General features: G+C 38.2%; 1 protein-coding gene across 1 annotated transcript in view; it reads left to right on the plus strand.

The window, feature by feature from the left end:
• MAST2 (microtubule associated serine/threonine kinase 2) overlaps nt 1-18,316 on the plus strand; it is a gene marked incomplete at its 5' end in the record, with an annotated part of 192,007 nt that overhangs the window by 112,574 nt on the left and 61,117 nt on the right. Inside the window, one exon of the mRNA XM_082003300.1 lies at nt 12,145-12,236. Coding sequence (XP_081859426.1) covers nt 12,145-12,236 — 92 coding nt within the window. The remainder of the gene's footprint in view (nt 1-12,144; nt 12,237-18,316) is intronic.

The raw sequence follows: 18,316 nt of genomic DNA on the forward strand, positions 1-18,316 counted from the left end.
CTTGCTCTTGGTACATCAGCTGAAGGTAGAAGGATCCGGAGAATTGAGATTCAGAAGGGGAATGCTTACGAGTTCTGTGTGGAGGAGTACCAGATGTGAAATCCAAGCACCTGATACCAGCCTCTCTTGGCTATTGTTTTACACAATGCTGCACAGTAAATTGGACGTGTTTTGAGATTGTAAGCTTAATAAATCTTGATCTATGTTTGAGGAGTTGGTATTCGACTGTAATATTTTATACGAAGAAAAACCATAGTCATGTACTGAAAATCTAAGCAAATGCTATGCTTATGTAGTGGTATGATGCTTGCATTAGTCTCCCCATATCCATTACTGCCTGCTGTGTTTATGTAGTACTAAGCATATCACTTAAATTACTTCAGAACAAATAAAAGATGTAAACATCACTTCACGTGTTTTATTTGATGCTGAAGGAGTTACTTTTTGTATCATAAGATGCTGCCAGTAAGCATGTACTAGAGGAGAGCCGCCAGGACCCAAAGAGACGTCAGCCTCTGTAGATTAAAATGTTCTGCAAGCACATGTGAGAGAATAGTCTTTCCCTGAATCTTTGATCTCTAAGGAAACTACCTTGAATCCTGTGGTGGCATTTGAAATTACTTATTTCCAGTATGTTGTGTGTTTTCCTGTCCTTTAATTTTGTTCCAGTCTTGATTGCATGGTAAATGAGTATGTTATAATTAGCAGACTTAATTTAAATTAAGCATGATTGCTATGGAATTTGAAGACCTGACTTTCTGTAAGTGTTTGCATTTGTCTTTGTGTCTTCATTCTTGTATTTTCTGCGATTTTCATGGGGCTCATTTGGTTTCCTGCTGGCCATGCTGGTTTTAGACTTTGTGGTGGAACAGAACTGGTATAGCAAGAAAGCTGGGATATGACAATACCTGGCTCCCAGAAATGTATTTTACAACAATCTTTTGCTCATACAGAAGTAGGCTAATTATATTTAACAGTCTTATCTTTCCCTACTTTGTCGAAAATTCAGGCCGTGTTTGCCCTTGCTTGTGAGCTTGTGCTAAAGTTTGTTACACATCACTTGTAAAAATAATATTTACCTCTTTCTAGTTCCTTTATTTACCAATAAGTACATAAAGCATTCAAAAAGCTTTTAGTGGTTTCTTCATTTGCATTCTGATCCAGTTTTAGAAGAGGTGCATTTATTAAATATCTTCTTTTTTAATAGCTGTGTAAATTATGGCTCTGTGATTTTACTAGGATTTAGTTTTTTCCTAATTTCTTTTATGATTCCTTTTTGTCATCACTGCTACCATCCATTTATTCTTGATACATTCATGTGGTTGTACTTACTGCTCTCCACCGCCTTAGTGTAAGTGGAATTGATTTTGATTTTAATCTTCAGCCCTCTTAAGTACAATAGCTTTTAAAACAAGGATACTTTCTTAGGTGATGGCAGAATTGCTTTACCCTTCGGCATGTACTGCAGCAAGCTTTACCTCTCAGCTCCTGGCTTTTAATGTCTGAGTTTTTCTTCTGCTTAGTTTTGTGAATGATTGTTTCAGCTTCAAGCTGCTAAGATTTCAAAACACTGTGTGTGTGTCTCTATTTGTAGTATGTGTTTGCATAGTTATTAAACTGGAACAGCCATCCTTGTATGAAAAATTGATAGCTATTGGATGATGAACATTTGGCTCAGATAGCAAGTAAGCTTTACACAAAAGAATGAGGTTTAACATGTAATCAGGCTTGATTGTTCCAGAAACGTACCCTCGCTGGAGATCTGAGGGCTGCTCTTTGTGCGAGGGTAGGATCCGCACCCTGGGCCTCCCCCTCTTCTGCTGCCTTTTGTGGTTTCACTGCCCCATTAACTCGAAATGCCTTCCACAGGCGTATTTTCTTATTATTTTAAAGTAGGCTGCTTATTTAGTCTGATATATGCTGCAGTATAGTTATCTAATGCACTTTTGTGAGTAATTTTTTCATGTCTTTTAAGTTTGTTGTTTTTATTTGAGGCAACGGTTTATCGACAGACCTGCCTCCATAAATGAGTAAGGACCAAATAACTGAATACTTTATTTGCAACAGTGTAATGTATCTCTCTACATGAATTTGTACCAGCTTTACTTGCTACACTGAGCGTGTTCAGTGTCCGCAGAACTCTAGCTCCTGTCTGTCAACTTCTTTGACATTTAGAGCCAGCGCTTATCTAGGTATCCTTTTTCCCCCTCTGCCATTCAATGAGTGTATTGATTAGAAGGATCACAAGCAGCATTTCTTCTCGCAGAGCTGAGGGGAACAAACAGAGCAATATGTATTATCTCTTGATATCTGTTTTGGATTAAAGCAGCATGCGCATCTCACCTTTATCTTGCTTTGGTAGGGAACAGCTCTGCTCAGCCCCTGTTGAGTCCAGACGGGCAAAGCACAGCACGTTCCTTTGTAAGGCAGCTTAATCCTGAAGAAATGTCAAAAGTTTTGTAGCTTACTTGCTGAGATTGCAGTTTTGTTAAGCTTGTGTAATTTCCTGATATGTCCATTAGACTATCATCAGCCTACCTTAGCACCTTCATGCATTGCTTGTATTTTTTAGAGGTATTTTTGAGGATTTTTCTTCCATCTTTGCATGTGCAAACATAATGAGCAGCAAATTGTTTTCAGTGCTTCTGTTTGAAGACCTTTGGAGGCTGAATGTTTGTGTGTGCATATGTACACATAGTTTAATCCTTTCACAGGAAAGTGTTTTTTCCCCTCTTGAAAAACCTTTTTTCATTGGACTGTCTTTAGAAGTAACTTGTCCTTATTAAGAAATGTTGCTAAGTTGATGCTGATTTTGGAGTGGTGTTTTTGTTTGTAAGAAGCTGCTAAGAGTTGGGAAACATTGCTTTAGAAAGGAGAGGGTCTTCTGTAGTGAAAATACAAAGTACACTCTCACCTTTTAGTTCAGAGGCAAAAGTATAAATTTAAAGTGTCATTGTAAGGCTGGCAAATTGAGACTGAGACTTTGATTTTCTGGAGCTACATCATTATCTATTATATTTTGATATAGGGGGTGAACTTGTGAATTATTTACCTATTCAGTAAATATTGGGGTTTTTATATTGAAGCTCTGCAAAGTTCAAAAAGGGAGAGCTCCAGTCCCAGTCTGATAAAAGAAAATAGTTCTCGTGGCAGGTGATGGTTGGAGCGATGCATGGGTCAGAAAGGTAGGAGGGATGAAGGAGTCGATGTACGAGTGGTGCAAAGCATGATAATATATTCTGTAGCTTACCTTGGTGGATTTTTTTTTAAGTCAGATATTTCGGTCCCCTTAGCTTCTATGATAAATCCAAAATATCTAGGAAGACTTTCTGTCAAAAGCCGTATAGAACTGAGAAATTGAGGGATGATGAGGAATTGATTGTAGATGAGGACTTGGCGAGTGGATTTATTGTCTAAGAACATACCCTCCCTGGTGTCTGCTCTTCTGGCATATTGGTCCAGATACGGTACCGTGTTCTGTTCAGGCTTTTCTGTACTCTAATGGATTGGAAAGTGCTTGCAAGTTAAATATGCCGGATGGTTCTTAGGAAAGTTGATGTTGTCCATCTTGCCCCTTGGAGAGCTGAGGGTGGCAATAAGTAAGGCTTGTTTGTTAAATAGCATTAGCACCAGGGATGGAAGCATGGCCCAGCAATCGTTAGCCTAGGAGTTTGCCTAAAAGCCAAATTACGACTGTAGCTCCAGGTAGTATGAAAGCATAAAATAAGCATAAAATTCTGCCAAGCAGGCACAAAACCTGAAACTCTTCAGTAGGGTTGTTATTGTTAATCTCCATAATTGGAAAGATGAGTCTCACCAACAGGGCAAAACCTTTCCAGTGGAGCTGAGGAGAGCGCAGGGCCTCTCCACCTCTTCCACTACAGTTTGGGAATAGTCAGCTCTAGCAGTGAGGAGTCCTCAGGGCAAACCAGTGGTGCTGCTGGCTTGACAGATGGGGAGATTTGCTTTCCACCTATGAACTAAGCCGATTCAGCTTGGGGTCTGCTGAGCTACAAGTATTTCTACATTCCCTTTTTCGTAGGGAGGGCAGCATTCAGAGCTAGATACAGATAGATAAGTAGATACAGGTTTTTTTCTTTTAATATCCCATACTATCTGTACTAGAGTTTCCTTAGAGTAGTGTCTGTGCTGGTATTTCCCCTATCCAGCAATAATTTAAGACTAGTCAGACTTGACAATTTGTGTGAACTAGAGGAATAGCTTTTTGACTCCATTAAGTTGTGAAAATTTTTGTAGTTACAAAGGTATCGTTGGCACATCATCTTTTATGAGTTTCTATATAACCTATTGAAAAGTTTTTTGGCTGTAAATCATCACTAGAAAATAAACCCTGGATGCTGTTTTTTAGGGGAAAGATTACCTTTTGATTGGAGTATTTGACACAGGAAAAGTGTAGATTTTTGTCACCCATGTGTATCGATTTTGTTGGTCTAACCTTCAGAATATGTATTTCTAAAATTTGGCGAATAATTTGATTGCAAACATGTTAGTCCCATTTACATTCATAGTGCTCCCACCCTGGTTATTACTCTACTGCACAACTGTGTGAAAATCTGTGCTCAATGCAGAAAAGGCAACTACATTGACACAGTCTGATTTGGAGATTATTTCTAAAATAATGTATTGTTAGAATAGCTTTTAAATTAGATATGTTATTTATCCTCATGCTGAGGTTTGAAACTGCAATTAGCTGATAAAGAGCTAATTTGGAAAACGTTCTGAAACAAAATGAAGAGAACTGTTCATATTGTGTGCTACAAAGCAACTGAGTGACTTTTTGTATTAGTTTATGCAAGATTTATATTAAACCTCCTCACTTTGAATCTTGGAAAACTTTATTTTAATTTTTAGCTCGTATGCTTAGTTTTCTGGATGAATCTTTGGGGAGAATGTTTAGAATGGGTTTGTAGTATTACACACGTATATCATCGTAAGCTCCACAGTTAAAAGATTTGAAACAATATAAAATCACTTTGTCACTTCATTCTTGAATTTGTTTGCTTGGATTTTTTGGAGGAAAAAAATGTGATAAACTATCTTCCGTGAGAATTGCTGAGTAGAGACTTGTTTAAAAAGCAGTTATGCTACGTGAAGCATTTAATAATGGAGTTGGAGGAAATGGGAAATGAAAGTATGCAGTTATGCTTAGTTTTCATTAAATCGTCCTTTCACACTTTGTGAAGTAACTTCATGGCAGCATAATGCATAACACAGGTAGGAGATAGTACTGCTTGAGAAGGTCGGTGTATGTTTTCTTCCATTAAATACTGTCTATATTTATTCTGGGGCCTCTCTTCCATAATCAGAGATTTTTAAATTTTTTTTTTCCTTTTCATATTAGAACAAAGATACATTTGGAGTGTATTTGGGGAGGGAGGAATATTTCAGAATAAAGTGGCTTGATTTAGTTGAGAATGGCTACACCAGTCATTGTAATTTATTGTGACATTTAATTTTGTTTGGCTTTGCAGACTTGTTCTTATGTTGTTAATAATGCAAAAGGTTTGGGCTATACAGTGTGTAAGCAGGTGTGCGTGAGCCTCAAACATTAGGCAAATTAGACATAAATTTGGTGTTAACTGGCAATTTTAGCCTTTTCTTTTGTGATTTCTTAGCTTGAGGTGATGCTGCTGCTTGAATTTGAGCTCTAAATGAAGTAGACAGGTTTATCTAACATATAGCTTGTTTTAGATGAAAGGAAAATGGTATTTCATACAATAAGTTAATTCCCAAGTACTAAGATCTTAATTTCCCTTAAAACAAAAGAACCAGTCTTTATCTAACTTACCGCATGCTTTGCAAATCTTGCATTGCTCGACTCCTTGTTCACTTCAGTTAGTGTGTTTGTTAGCATGCTGAAATGTGTGGCATTATGAAAAAAAGACGCTCTTCATGTTTTTTACCCCCCATGCTCTTTTTTGGATATTTGTACAGAAGTGCAGCCCACATTTCACAAGTTGACTACGTCTTTTATCTCAGCGCTCCTTGTCTCGCAGAATTTGCATCTTTCCACAGTCATCCACACAGTGACTCTAATTTACTGTTACCAGCATGAGGCATGGGAACACCCCTTAACATCTTACTGTCATACGGAACGGAAAGGCTTCAACCACACAGGCAGGACTTTTCTCTTGTTTCATCGCAAAGTGATGTTGTCTTCACTTTCCAAGAAGACTTTCTCATACCTTATAGATGACTCTGCAAACTTTCTTCCTCTGAAGCAGCTCATACATTGCACATATCTGGATTAATATGAATTTCATTAGAAATTAAAAACATTAAAAATAAAGAGGAAGGGGGATCAAGCTTTTCATCCTGATGTGGAACAAACACCCTTGAACATGGAGCGAGTCTGCAGCAGCCTGGTATAACTATCACTGCAGCAAAACAGAAAACTTGGAGCAAAGTGTCCAGTTATAAAAAAATACTTAATTTGTCCAGTTTATTTCCTCTCATGAGCTTCAAAACAGCGGGTGACACAAATTTGAGAAGAGCCTGGCTTGTTGGACAACTTGCTTCTGTTTCTCTGGTTGTAGTCATCATGGTTGTAGTAACTAGTCCATACAAGCTTCTTGTGGAAGAGGATCCTGCACTTATGCAGTTGGTTTTTGTTGTTATTTTACCTTAAGGCTAAATTTCTTTAGGTTCTGGAGTTCAGTCCTGTTTGAAATTCTTTGATAAAATGGGGGAAACAGGAATACTGCAACCCAGTCTCAAAGTCAACAGGGAGTTGGAGCTTGACCTTATAGAGGATTGGATGGCAGGGAAAGACTTGTCTAGAAGTGCACTGGAGAAAGAATCCTTAGTTGTTTACTCTGGACAAGGCAACCAGGAAGGGATCCTAAATTAAGGAAGCTTAAAAAAAAAAAAAAAAAAAGGAAATCAAGGATGTTTCCATGCTCATGGGACTTAATGACAGGAAGTACGTGCTGTTTTCCTGGGTGACACTGGGAAGAGTTCTCTGTCTGTTGTGATGAAGAATCTGTCTGCAGTCTTTTAAGAAGTAAGTTGCTTGTTGGACTTGTGCTTCCATCCTTCAAATCTTAAGTGAGCACAACTGTATTTCTTTTAAGAGAATAGAAGAAGTGTTTGTTGTAGGAATGTGCAAACCACCAAACCTACACCATGAATAATAACACTTTTCCCCCCAGTTATTCTAGGATGAATAACTTTTAAACTATTCTTGAATGTGAAAAAAAATATCAGTTGAACCAGATGCTTACTTATTCTTATCTATTTTAGAGAACTAATTATCCCTGTTGTTGGTAGTGCTAAAGCTTACAAAATTGCTTCCATCTTTGAATTACTATAATTAAGACAATAACTTCCACATCTAGTTAACATTGCTGTGCAGCTGGTGCATTCATTGACATGCAGATTTTGGATTTTGTAAATTTTCTGCCATTGTGAATAAAAATTTTAAATACTTATTTTCATTTCCAAAATGTCTGTTTCTCATAAAGAAGTCTTTGTAAAGCAAATCAACTAAACCAAACTCCTGTAACATCAGAGGAGAATCTAGTGAAGTTTGGTTAGGTGATAATACATTTTAGGAAAATGTGTAACCACAAATAGGTTTTGTAGGTATGATTGCTCTGAATTTTGGATCCCATTTCATAGGGATTTGGGCTCGCTGAATTAAATGTCAAATCTGGAAAAAGTCTGATGTTGAACTTAGGAAATATTATTTTGAAAGCATTTATTAGTTAACGCAACAGTCAATCCAGCACTCTGACAACCTGAGGTGGTTTACAAAACTAAAACTATAATTAAAAATCACTAATATGAATAAAATGCATTAATGTTTACTAACCAAAATGTCATTTAAGCGATACTTTTCCTGTACATTTTACTTGAAGTTGATTTCTGTCAAGGTCTATGGGAAGACTCATGCAATCGGTGCTAATCTTGTTTACTTGCATATTCAGCAGCTTCAACTGTGAGAAATTTTTCAAGGCCTATAAATTTAGATAGATTTTGAGAAACTTCCTTATCATCATTTATTTCTAATAACCATCAACGCTATGAAATTACTTGATAATGGTGGTTGGTTATTTATTTTAAAATTGTTTTTCTGTGTCCCTTGCTTTCATTACATGAATGCCTCATGGACATTAACCAGTTTTGCTCAGTGAGTTAGAGCTGTCCCCTGAGTAAACTGCTAAAATAACGAATCAAATACTGATTTATGCTGAAACTGAAACATTGATTTCTTTTTCAGACTGAAAATGTGTATGAAAAAAGGAGTACTGATGGTGCTCATTTTAGAAGCTCGACATCGAATTGTCTGTTGGTGCACAGGAGATGAGTTGTTAGGGCGTAGTTGAAGAGCACCCGGGCTGCGTGCAGCTCGCAGGTACGCTACCCAATGTTCTCATAAATAACTCTGGCCAAGGGTGCTGGCTCTGGGACGCATTTCAGTGGGTCCGAAACCAGTGTCCAGTTACCAGACCCATGTCCGATGTCCTGCAGTGTTCAGTTTCAAGAATGCGCTGGGAATGCTTCAGTACACGTAACAAATGTTATTTTTACTACAGCCAGAGAAGTTAACTCTAGAAATAGAAGAAGCCCTATTTCCATAGTGATGGCAAAGGCATTGTTTCAAATAGTTCGACGTAAACTATCCATTTTGCTGTGCATGTTCAGAATTAAATCAAGTTGCTCCGTGCTCTCACAGATTTCTAGACTTGGGTTTGGCAGCATGGGTGTGCGACCTCAGTGGGATAGGAGGGCAGGGGGTGGCAGCAGGGGTATTTTCATGTTGACAGCCCCCTAAAGCACTCCGCTGGCTGGAGCTCGACCCTGCAGCTCCGGGCAGTACAGAAACTCTGCGCTATTAAAATTGTATTTTGCCTAAACTGGATGACCTGGAGGGGATTTGTTCTCTGAAATTATGAAGTGGGATCTGAGGGAAAAAAGGTTAACAAGGCCCATACCAAATTGTGAGAGGGAAGGAGGAGTGGGGTAAGGCTCGCCTTGCATTTAATGAAAGTAGCAAAACTTTGGCTTATAAACAAATAATAATACTCAGAATCTCTCTGGACTGGTTAAGAACTTTATTTCTTTCTGGTTAAAATACTCAGAGATGTAGTGGTAACCTTTTCCCTTTCTACTTCTGTTTTCTCATGTAGATTGAATTATTTTTAATGCAAGGAAACGTACAGTATTGTTTAGAGAATTTGTGAACAGTAATAAACAATAACTAATGCAATTTAAAGGATTAATAATATGGTCTCCTCATTAGCATTGGCCTTGTAGCTCAGTATTGAGCCCAGTACTGTTTGTCTGGCTAAAGTGCTTCTTCCAGGAAAGAATTTTTTCTTCATTTGAACTGTTTCTGCCAACACTTAAATTGACTAGTTTTGAATTTCTTTGGCAGAAAGCCCTGGTTAAAACCAGCTTTGCTTCTTTCATATTTAGCTGTTCTTCTTTAGGAGGTGCTCAAATGTGGTCGTAGTGACTTCTTGGGGAGGTTGCCCAACTGAAGTCTTCATGTTACCTCCTCCCTTCCCCCCTGTTTTTGTATTTTTGTGACTACCAGAACTTAATCACTCTTGTTCTGTAGTTTCTCTGGGATTCCAAGATGTATTAGAAGTTTTGTGTATATTTCGCTGGATAGCGAGCTCTCTTCAAACAGTAGAGAGTATGATTGTATTTGTATATTTTTCACATCATATAACATGGATTCAAGAAATTAGAAATTCTGTTTTTAGACTCTGTGTTTAAGCTTTGCCTTATTGCCAGCACACATGGTTCATAGAAATGGCTAAACAGGCCTAAGTGATGTTACCCCTTCCCAGATTAGAGATCCAGGGAAACTGAAAGTTACCCAATTTTGAGGGAGTAAAGAGAATAATGTTTTATTCCTAACTTGGGGCTAGGCTTTCACTCCAAGCCATTCCCTCCTCTGGGTACATTTATGTAAACCTGACCTATTTTAAAGGGTCTCAGCTGTGCTTGCTCTCCAGCCACTTAACCCTTTCTCTTTTGGTTCCTTATCTTTGGAAATACAGCAGAGAAAATGGGTTTGTAAAACTCTGTTCTATTTGGCAAATGTGGCCATGCAGTTAAAAAGCTCCAAGTTTGGGACAGTTCATGTTCTCTGTTATGCTGCGATTTAAATATACCAAGTTTCCATAGCCAGCTCCAGACATCGCTGTGGTAAAGTATATTTTAGGAACTCTCTTTAGCAAAGGGATGTGACCATAGAGGATGGATGTTTTCTCGTTGTACTAGTGTTTTATATTGAGTAAGATCTTAAATTCTTACATTGTAATTTGTATTTAAATACCTAGGATTTTTTTTTTATTTCCTACATAGTAACATATATTATATTAGAATACTCAGGACCTTCGTGCTGCGAGAAAGATTTTCAAGTAATATAAACATAATGATTATCTGGTATTAATGTTGGAATTGAGTGTTCTGGTTTTTTCAACTGTTACTGGAATAGAGTAACTGAAAACATATTAAAAAAAATACATGAACTGAGATTTTAAGCTTCTTAAAATCAGGCTGTTAGTTTTTCCATACAATATACACAATGGCAATCAGTTTTTGGATGGACTGTTGTTGAATAATACATGAATGTAAATGGAGATTGTATAGAATCAGTTGAATAATTCTGAGGAATGCTTTAAGTACACTAAAGAGCCTGAATAGCAGTTAATGGTGCTTCAACTTTATTACTGTTTATTATAGTTGGCAGTTCAGTTGTATTTTTTGTTCTGCATTGAGTTCTCTAGTTTCCTATAGAACAGCAATAAAAAAGTTTACAAATAAGAATAGTCAGATGCACTGTATCCTGTGGCAGCAAAATAGTTTTGCATTACATTGTAGTATTTGGCAGTCTGAGCATGTTTATTGCTGGGCAGCTCCAGAAGAGCAGCCAGTGCAGGAAGGACCGTGGCAGACATCCGTGGTCGGAGCTCTGCAAGCAAAGAGGCTTTGCGTGCGCCTGCGGTAACCCAACGTGGAGCTCCACTGCACACCTCTGGAGCTGGGCCAGAGACCTCCTTGTCCAGCCGCTGCTCAGCCTTCCCTGCTCCTGTCTATTCTCCCAGCCCCTGTCAAGACCAATGTGATTTTAGTTACCTGTTTTGAGAACTGCAGAAGTAAGCAGAAATGTTTCTGCCATCTAGAAAGCAAGTTAGAGGTATAATGAATAAGTGTATGTAACTGTAATATTTGGTCAGTTGTGAGATTTTGCTGGGAGCTTGAACTGTTTATTCTTTTTAAACAGCAGGAAAAGTGATCAGAAAGTGATTTAAATATCTAGTTGCCCTTGTTCACAGCTCCCATTATTTAAAAATGTTTCTCTTGCCCATTACAATTACTTCTATCATCTTTAGAGCTAAATGTTTGCTGCTAGCAAGCACAGGCTGGGAAGCAAATGGAGGAACACATAATTCTCTTCATTTGGCTAAGTTCTGAAACTCCAGTGGGGAAAAAAATAAATCTGAGCTGCCTCATACAGAAAGGTCACTTTCTTTGCAGGAGCAAAATCATGACAGTGAGTGGAGTTGATTCGGCAGAGGGCTTGTCTGAAACTTGCTTTACAAAGTTTTCTATCGGTATTGCCACACCTGCTAGCAAAGGCTCTTGAATCTTTTAAGTTTTATTAATAATCCTTGCTCATCTACTGAATTGTGCTAACGCTCTGCTTTGTAATTTTAACTCTGTCATAAGGAATATGCTCTGGTTTCTTATAGTAATAGCCAATAGTTGCAACAGATTTATTTGCTAGGTTGGATATTGGTAATAATACCCGAAGCACTCTGGGGTACTTTACAGTTTTCTGCCTTTTGTGTGATTTGTAAAGCAAGAGTTGCACATATTTTGTGAATAGAGAATGTGTTGTCAGCTATCTCTAGTGGCCTGTGCAGCGTGAGATGCAGTTTTTATATTCCTTCCAGTGTATTAAAACACTTGTTGCTCACAAAGTACCTTTTGGCCCTGTATGTTTACTTCTTTGCAAGGTCACTACCAAGATTGAGAGCGTGAGGAAATACCGACCTAAATACTGAGAGATTCCTCCTTAGCTGAAAGACATTCTGTGGGACCTGCCTTCAGGTGATTTTGTTCATCTGACCATGCCTTATCGTTTATCTTTCTCTTTTTCAGCTGTCGGACAAGCAACAGAAAGAGTTTGATTGTAACATCCAGCACATCTCCAACTCTCCCACGACCACATTCCCCTCTTCATGGACACACAGGTACTCCCTAGGACTGCTTTATCTGGGAACTGTTAGGAAAAATGTCAGTGTTCATTGTAGTGAGTTTGAACAAATAGATACGCTACATGAAAATATGCTCTTTGAAACCTGATCTGACTATAGTTTTTCACCTTTTCTAACTTGTAAGAGGGTCCTTGTAGTTTCAAAATAAATGTTTTATGTCTTCCTCTGTTCTGCACTTTCTAGTTCGCTACCATACCCATCCTCCACTCTTTCTGGGAAATTCAGTCCTCTTACATGCTGCAAAAGAACCTGAGATGGAGAACAAAGTAAAATTAAATTAAATAAATAGATTTAAGCAAATATCTTGTTATGAGTCTCCCAGCATGGTTAATTTGTGCCAGTGATTTAACTGCAGTTCTCATGAGAAGAAACACCCTGCTTGTTTCTGTATGCCTCCAGCAGCCCGTCAGCTGTGCGGTGTGCCATCTTATGGTCTCTGTCTGCTACTTAGAGCAACATGAAATATTTAGGATTCTTTTCTGTTTTTTACATTACTGTCAGTTTTATCATCACACCAACTGGGAAATGCTCATTTCAGAGCAAATGGGCAGTTGCTTGTTAGTCCTTGAGGTGAAGTGTGTGGAGATGTTCTTTCCATAGAAAAAGAAAGAATGATTATTAAGCCTACAGTAACTATGGATTTTCAGAAAGAGTCACGCAGGCAGATTCAACAGCTTGCCTGTATAGCATGTTCCCTTGATGTTTTTGTTGCTGAGGGAGGTAGGTGATGTGTGTTTTACACATTGTTTTCGATATTACAAAATGCCAGAGAAGACGATTGGGCTTCAGGTATGGCCCTAATGGGCATTGAATATTTGTGGCACATCATCCACAGTGGAGCCTGTCTGGAAGCATATTGCCGTTGCATGTTAGACAAGTAACTGTTGTTTTCATTATAATCAGACTTTCCTCCTCCTACATGGCAGTATGTTCTGTAAATACTTTCTGGAGACTGAAACTAAGGAAATGCTGAGAAAGAACAGCAAATCGATAGTAGCTCAGCTAGAAGGAGCCATCTGCTTCTGTTTGCAGAGCGTTGTATCTCGAGAGGTGACATCCAGCCTGTTAAAATGAAAAAGATGACCAAAATTTTTGCTCAGGGATGCCCATGAAATCCTTAACCATTCTAAGTTTTCATAAAACTTTGTCATATTTGCTTGGGATGCTGTAAAGCACAATTATGGAAGGCTGGGAAGTTACTTTAACAACATTGTTTTATTAAAATGGCCCATTATTTTCAAATTAAAATGTTAAAAAAATCTTAACAGTAGTATATTTAAACCATTTTCTTTTTGCTTCAGCATCATAGATAAAAATACAGGGCCAAAAATGTGCATAGGGCAATTCCCTTTCACTTCAAACTGCTAGTTCTGTTGTGTGCAATTATGACAGTGAAAGCTTTGTAAAATGTTGTTTCAACATGGCATTTTTCCTGGTAGAGATTCTCCACTTAGTGACGTTTTGCTCTTTGCAAAAGAGCAAAATTAGAGTTGATATATGTGTTGGATTTAACAAATTCTGAATTAGCTGTACAAGCCTTTAACTAAAGTGATAGGGAAAGATGCTCCTCAGAATATGGAAGAAGTGTCCTTGATTGGCAGATTGCAACAAGTTGTTGACATGATCATTGCTCAGGAAACAAATGCAGAAACTATCACAATAGAAGCATTTATATTTTCTTTTTATTTGCTTTTCTCCTCTGTCTATATAAAAAATGAAACATTGCTCTTAGTGGTTTTGATGCTGTCTCAGGCTTTACAAGCTTATCTTTTATTAGAAGTATGTGGCTGTCTTCTAGAAACCAGAGTAATAAATCAGTGGCATGCCATCTTTCTTCAGCATTAATTGTCAAATATCTCCATTTTTTGTTCTGATGCTGCATAAGGGATTTCAAACTATTAATTAAAAGGATATCCTTTGTGACCTCCAAGAATAGCCAGTAGAGCACAGGAAGATAAATTACTTGTAATTTCAGTTCTCTACCAGTACTATATTTAGGAGTCTTTCCTGGGAAAAATTATTCAAGAGACAAAGGTAGATGAAATTTAGAGTAGAGTCACAAATATTTTCTTAAGAAATATCATATATGAGATGTGAATTTGAGAACAGGCTGTGATATTTGTTTAGTATTTGAACAGAATCTATCAATCTGTTTGTTCAGGCACACACACCGATAAGTCACTGAGAAATGCTGGAGCGTCTCCCTGGCCTCTTTTATCTTGAACATGCTCTTAATGCCCGTTCTGAACCTCTCTTATGAATCAAAGGAACATCAGGCATGCAGAGAAATCAGGGAGGCTTTCTGAAATGTTTCTGTTCAGAAACGACTCTAAAACAGAGTCCTGTATGTTGCTAGCCTCAGGAGTTATTCTTCTGTATATAATGTAAAAGTCAGTGGGTGTGATATTGAACAGTTGACTGTCCATCAGGCAAACCTGCCTCCTAATAAACACTGATCCAGGCAGATACACTTACTATCTGAAATGTCATCCAGATAGGATGCAAGGCAATTTCATAGCTTAGAAAATTTAGAGGAAAAGTAATACTTAAGAGAGCTCATTGAGGTGGAAGTACATCCAAACAATTTTAACTCTGCCATGAAATCACTTGTGATTCAAGAATGCTTAATGGATTTGAAGTGTGCTAATTCAGTTTTCAGATTGTATGAAGTAACATTTTCCAAAATGAGCTGGGACCTTGCTAGAGAAAGCTACAGCTTGTTAACTTCGTGGGAAAGTCACTCTGCTTGTCTAGTCACCCAAACTTGGATTTAAGTGATCAGTTTTAGGAGTACAGATTTGATAATCCTCCTTTTATTCTAAATTCTTTTTCTTTCAAAATCAGAGGGAAAAAGGGTATATATGTGTGTTCCTTACTTTTTTTTTTTTAATTTGTTTGAATCCATTTTTTAAAATCTGAAAATTACAGAGAAGGTGTGCACAGTACACCTGTTATAGCATACCCATCCTGAGGTTGATTAGTAAGTTACCATTAGATTATGTTTTAAAGTGAAAAGCTTAAAATCAATCAAAGAAGCAACATCATCTTTATAATTCAGTAGGAAAGAGATAGGTTCCTACAGCTGGGTGCTTGAAGTTCAGGCTATTTTAAAATTTATTTTCCACAACTTTATGGTAGCCAGGTTGCTCGCTGGCTGCCAGTGGAGACACTTGCTGCTTCTGGGGCTTTTGTCCCATCTGTAATGGTAGGTGGAGGGAGCTGCTTGTGGGCAGTGCTGTGGTACTGAATGACATTATTCTGCTCTTTCACTGCAAGTTCAGTTCCACCTTTTGGCAGAAGAATGGCAGTTACTAAGGCCTCTATTTATTTACTGTTTTTAGAGTGGCCAGAGTATGTCACATACAACTCTAGATCCTGCCCTGGTTATCAAAGGTGCAGTTCATCTGCATTTCGTTTGTGATCCTCAGATGGTGTGAGAGGGCCACGACATTCATTATATTTGAGACAGGTGGGACATAGGGTGCTTAAACATTTTTGGTCACATTAAGATTTGTGTGTGCTGGAAGGCAGCTAATTCTGTAGCACACAGTAAGATCTTTAGCTGCTTGTGCTAATTTTCAGCAAAAAAAATCTTACACAGAAGTCCACAACAACTTTGTCCTTTGTTTTTGTTTATTTATTTTTACAAATCTCAGAAGCAGGTTTTACAGAATGGCTCTAGTGTGAATTCTTGGACTCATTACCTGTCTGACTCATTACCTGTCTGACGAATGTCATCTCTGTAGATGATAGCTGAGACTTTCACCTATCTATTGCCTGTAAGGTCCGTTTCTGTATTTTGGGGGTAGCGGATGTACAAATGCTTTGGCTGCATCCTTCTTCCTGTGTCCAGAAAACGTAAAGGTTCATGCCTGAATTATTAATGTTCATGTAACTGTGTTGATTTACCTAATGGGTAATCATTCTGTGTAACAGCCTCCCTTGAGAAAGAGTTGTTTCAGGTTCAGTAGTAGCCAACTATAACCCTTGAGCAACAGGGGAATTTACCTTTGCTAACACAATAAATACAGTTTCGATCAGCTTTGGTGAATGAGACCATTGCACTAATGCTTCTCTTATTAAAATTCCTTCAACTATAGCAGATGCAGCAGTACTGGGAAATTTTAGGGAAAGTAGTAATTCCCCTTCTCCCTGTTGTTGTTTTAAAAGCTTCACCCAGACTTGAATTGAATAGAAAAACTAATTGCTTTTCATTTTAAAACTAGAAGCAACTCACATGGGATCTAATTAAAATTCCAGTGTCTGGAAGGAAATATGCCATATAAATCTGAAAAAGTAGTTGCTTAAAAATTAGTAGTATTTCCCTACCAGATTGTGCAGCCTCAGAAGAGTTCGAACACCCACATACTTAATTTCAAAATTTAAAAACTGTCATTACCCAATTTGCTTAGTTATTCTGAAATCCTATTTTGATCATAATCTGGAAAGTTACAAAAGATTGATGAAGATATAAAAAGGCAATGACAGTTCATTGCTTGTTTATAACAGCATTGGGCAATGGGCTTTTTGTTCAAAAAGATCGACTTGACACAGTGTAGGGTTCATCAGCAGTAAAGCTTGAAAAATGGGAAGGAAAGGTCAAGATTCCCACCCAAACTGGCAGCCTTCCTTGCTCTGTTAGAAGATCTGTGTAACCATGGAAAGGCCTCACTCCTGCTGCATTTTCTCCTGAACTAAAATGCTCCTTCAACTTTCTGCTAGCAAGTAAATGGTGACCCTAACCCTAGCTGTGTGTTGCTACCAGGACATGTGTGTTGGTGCACCGCTGAGTTGTTCACTTTGTGGCTATCGTAGCCCTCTTGCGTCTTTCTTGTGAGCTTGCAGTGCCACCTAGACTGTGAAGCCAGTCGTCTCTTAATTCAAAAGCAGTATAATGTCTCTGTTTTTCCACAGATGACCGTAAGGATTCTAACACGTGCAAGCTTCATAAATGAAGCACCAAAAATCATCTAGTTGTTAATTTCTGATCATTCTCCCCTTCCCACTTGGAATACACTGGGAATGGATTAAATGGTATCCAGTTTTGTGTGAAGACTTGCATTGTGTTACATTACAGTGTGAACTCATTGTTAGTTCTTAACTAACAATACAAAAGAAAACCAAGCCAAAGGAAAACAAACCTGTTGCTCAAGCCCTTTGTTTTTAATTCAGTTTGCTCCTGGTGAAGCAGGTTGTGAAGTGGTCTGGAATTCACTTACCTCTCCAGTTCTTTCATCACCCCTCAACACTTTAGATCAGCCTGGGGCTGTTTTAATCTCAACCAGCTGCTATTTTTCCCCTAGTAGACTTGTAGACCAGATGGAGTTTGCTGGCCTGTGCTGCACTGTGGCCATCCTCATACCCTAGAGGGCATCAGCTTGTTCTCCCTCTCCTCCTCCCTACCTGCCTGGGCGTCCTTGCCAGGTGTGCACACACCTTGCTCAGAAGTTGTGGAGAGATGCTACTGCAGTTTTCTGTGAACCATTTTGTATAGCCTAATTGTGAGTGAATGTTAGCTTTGAGCACAGTGCTTATTCCACTTCTGCTCAGCGTAACAGTTAAGGTCTATGAATAGCTTGTGTCAAAATTAATGCAACTTAATTATAAGCTTCAGTACAGTTGCTGGATAGGACCATAACCTCACAAACAGTACTGGCTTATGGGGTGAGCTGCGCACCTAGTACTTCTCCCGAAACAGAGGCAAGTCCTTTGCAGATGACTCATCGTTGATGTTTGACTTCTCAACATGATTTAGAATAAATCCATTTTATATGGGATCTAAATTTGAAAACATTTCTCATGACCACAGTTATGGACCTTGCAGTGCATTACTTGTCCAGTATCTATTTAGTTTTCCTGCTCTTATTTTAATGTTATTTTATTGTCTGTGCACAGAGAAATTGCTGTTGGCATGTTTATTATGTAAAGTTTCTCTTTTGTGCTTGTATTAAAGATCCAAAGAGCAAACCACTTAAGAATATGCCTGACAGCGCACTCACTGGCATGAAGCTTCTAATTCATCTATAACTTTCAAAGGTTTCTGCAGTTAATGTAAT

The sequence above is a fragment of the Phaethon aethereus genome, assembly GCF_964289735.1.
Source record: "Phaethon aethereus genome assembly, chromosome: 8".
Lineage (NCBI taxonomy): Eukaryota > Metazoa > Chordata > Aves > Phaethontiformes > Phaethontidae > Phaethon > Phaethon aethereus.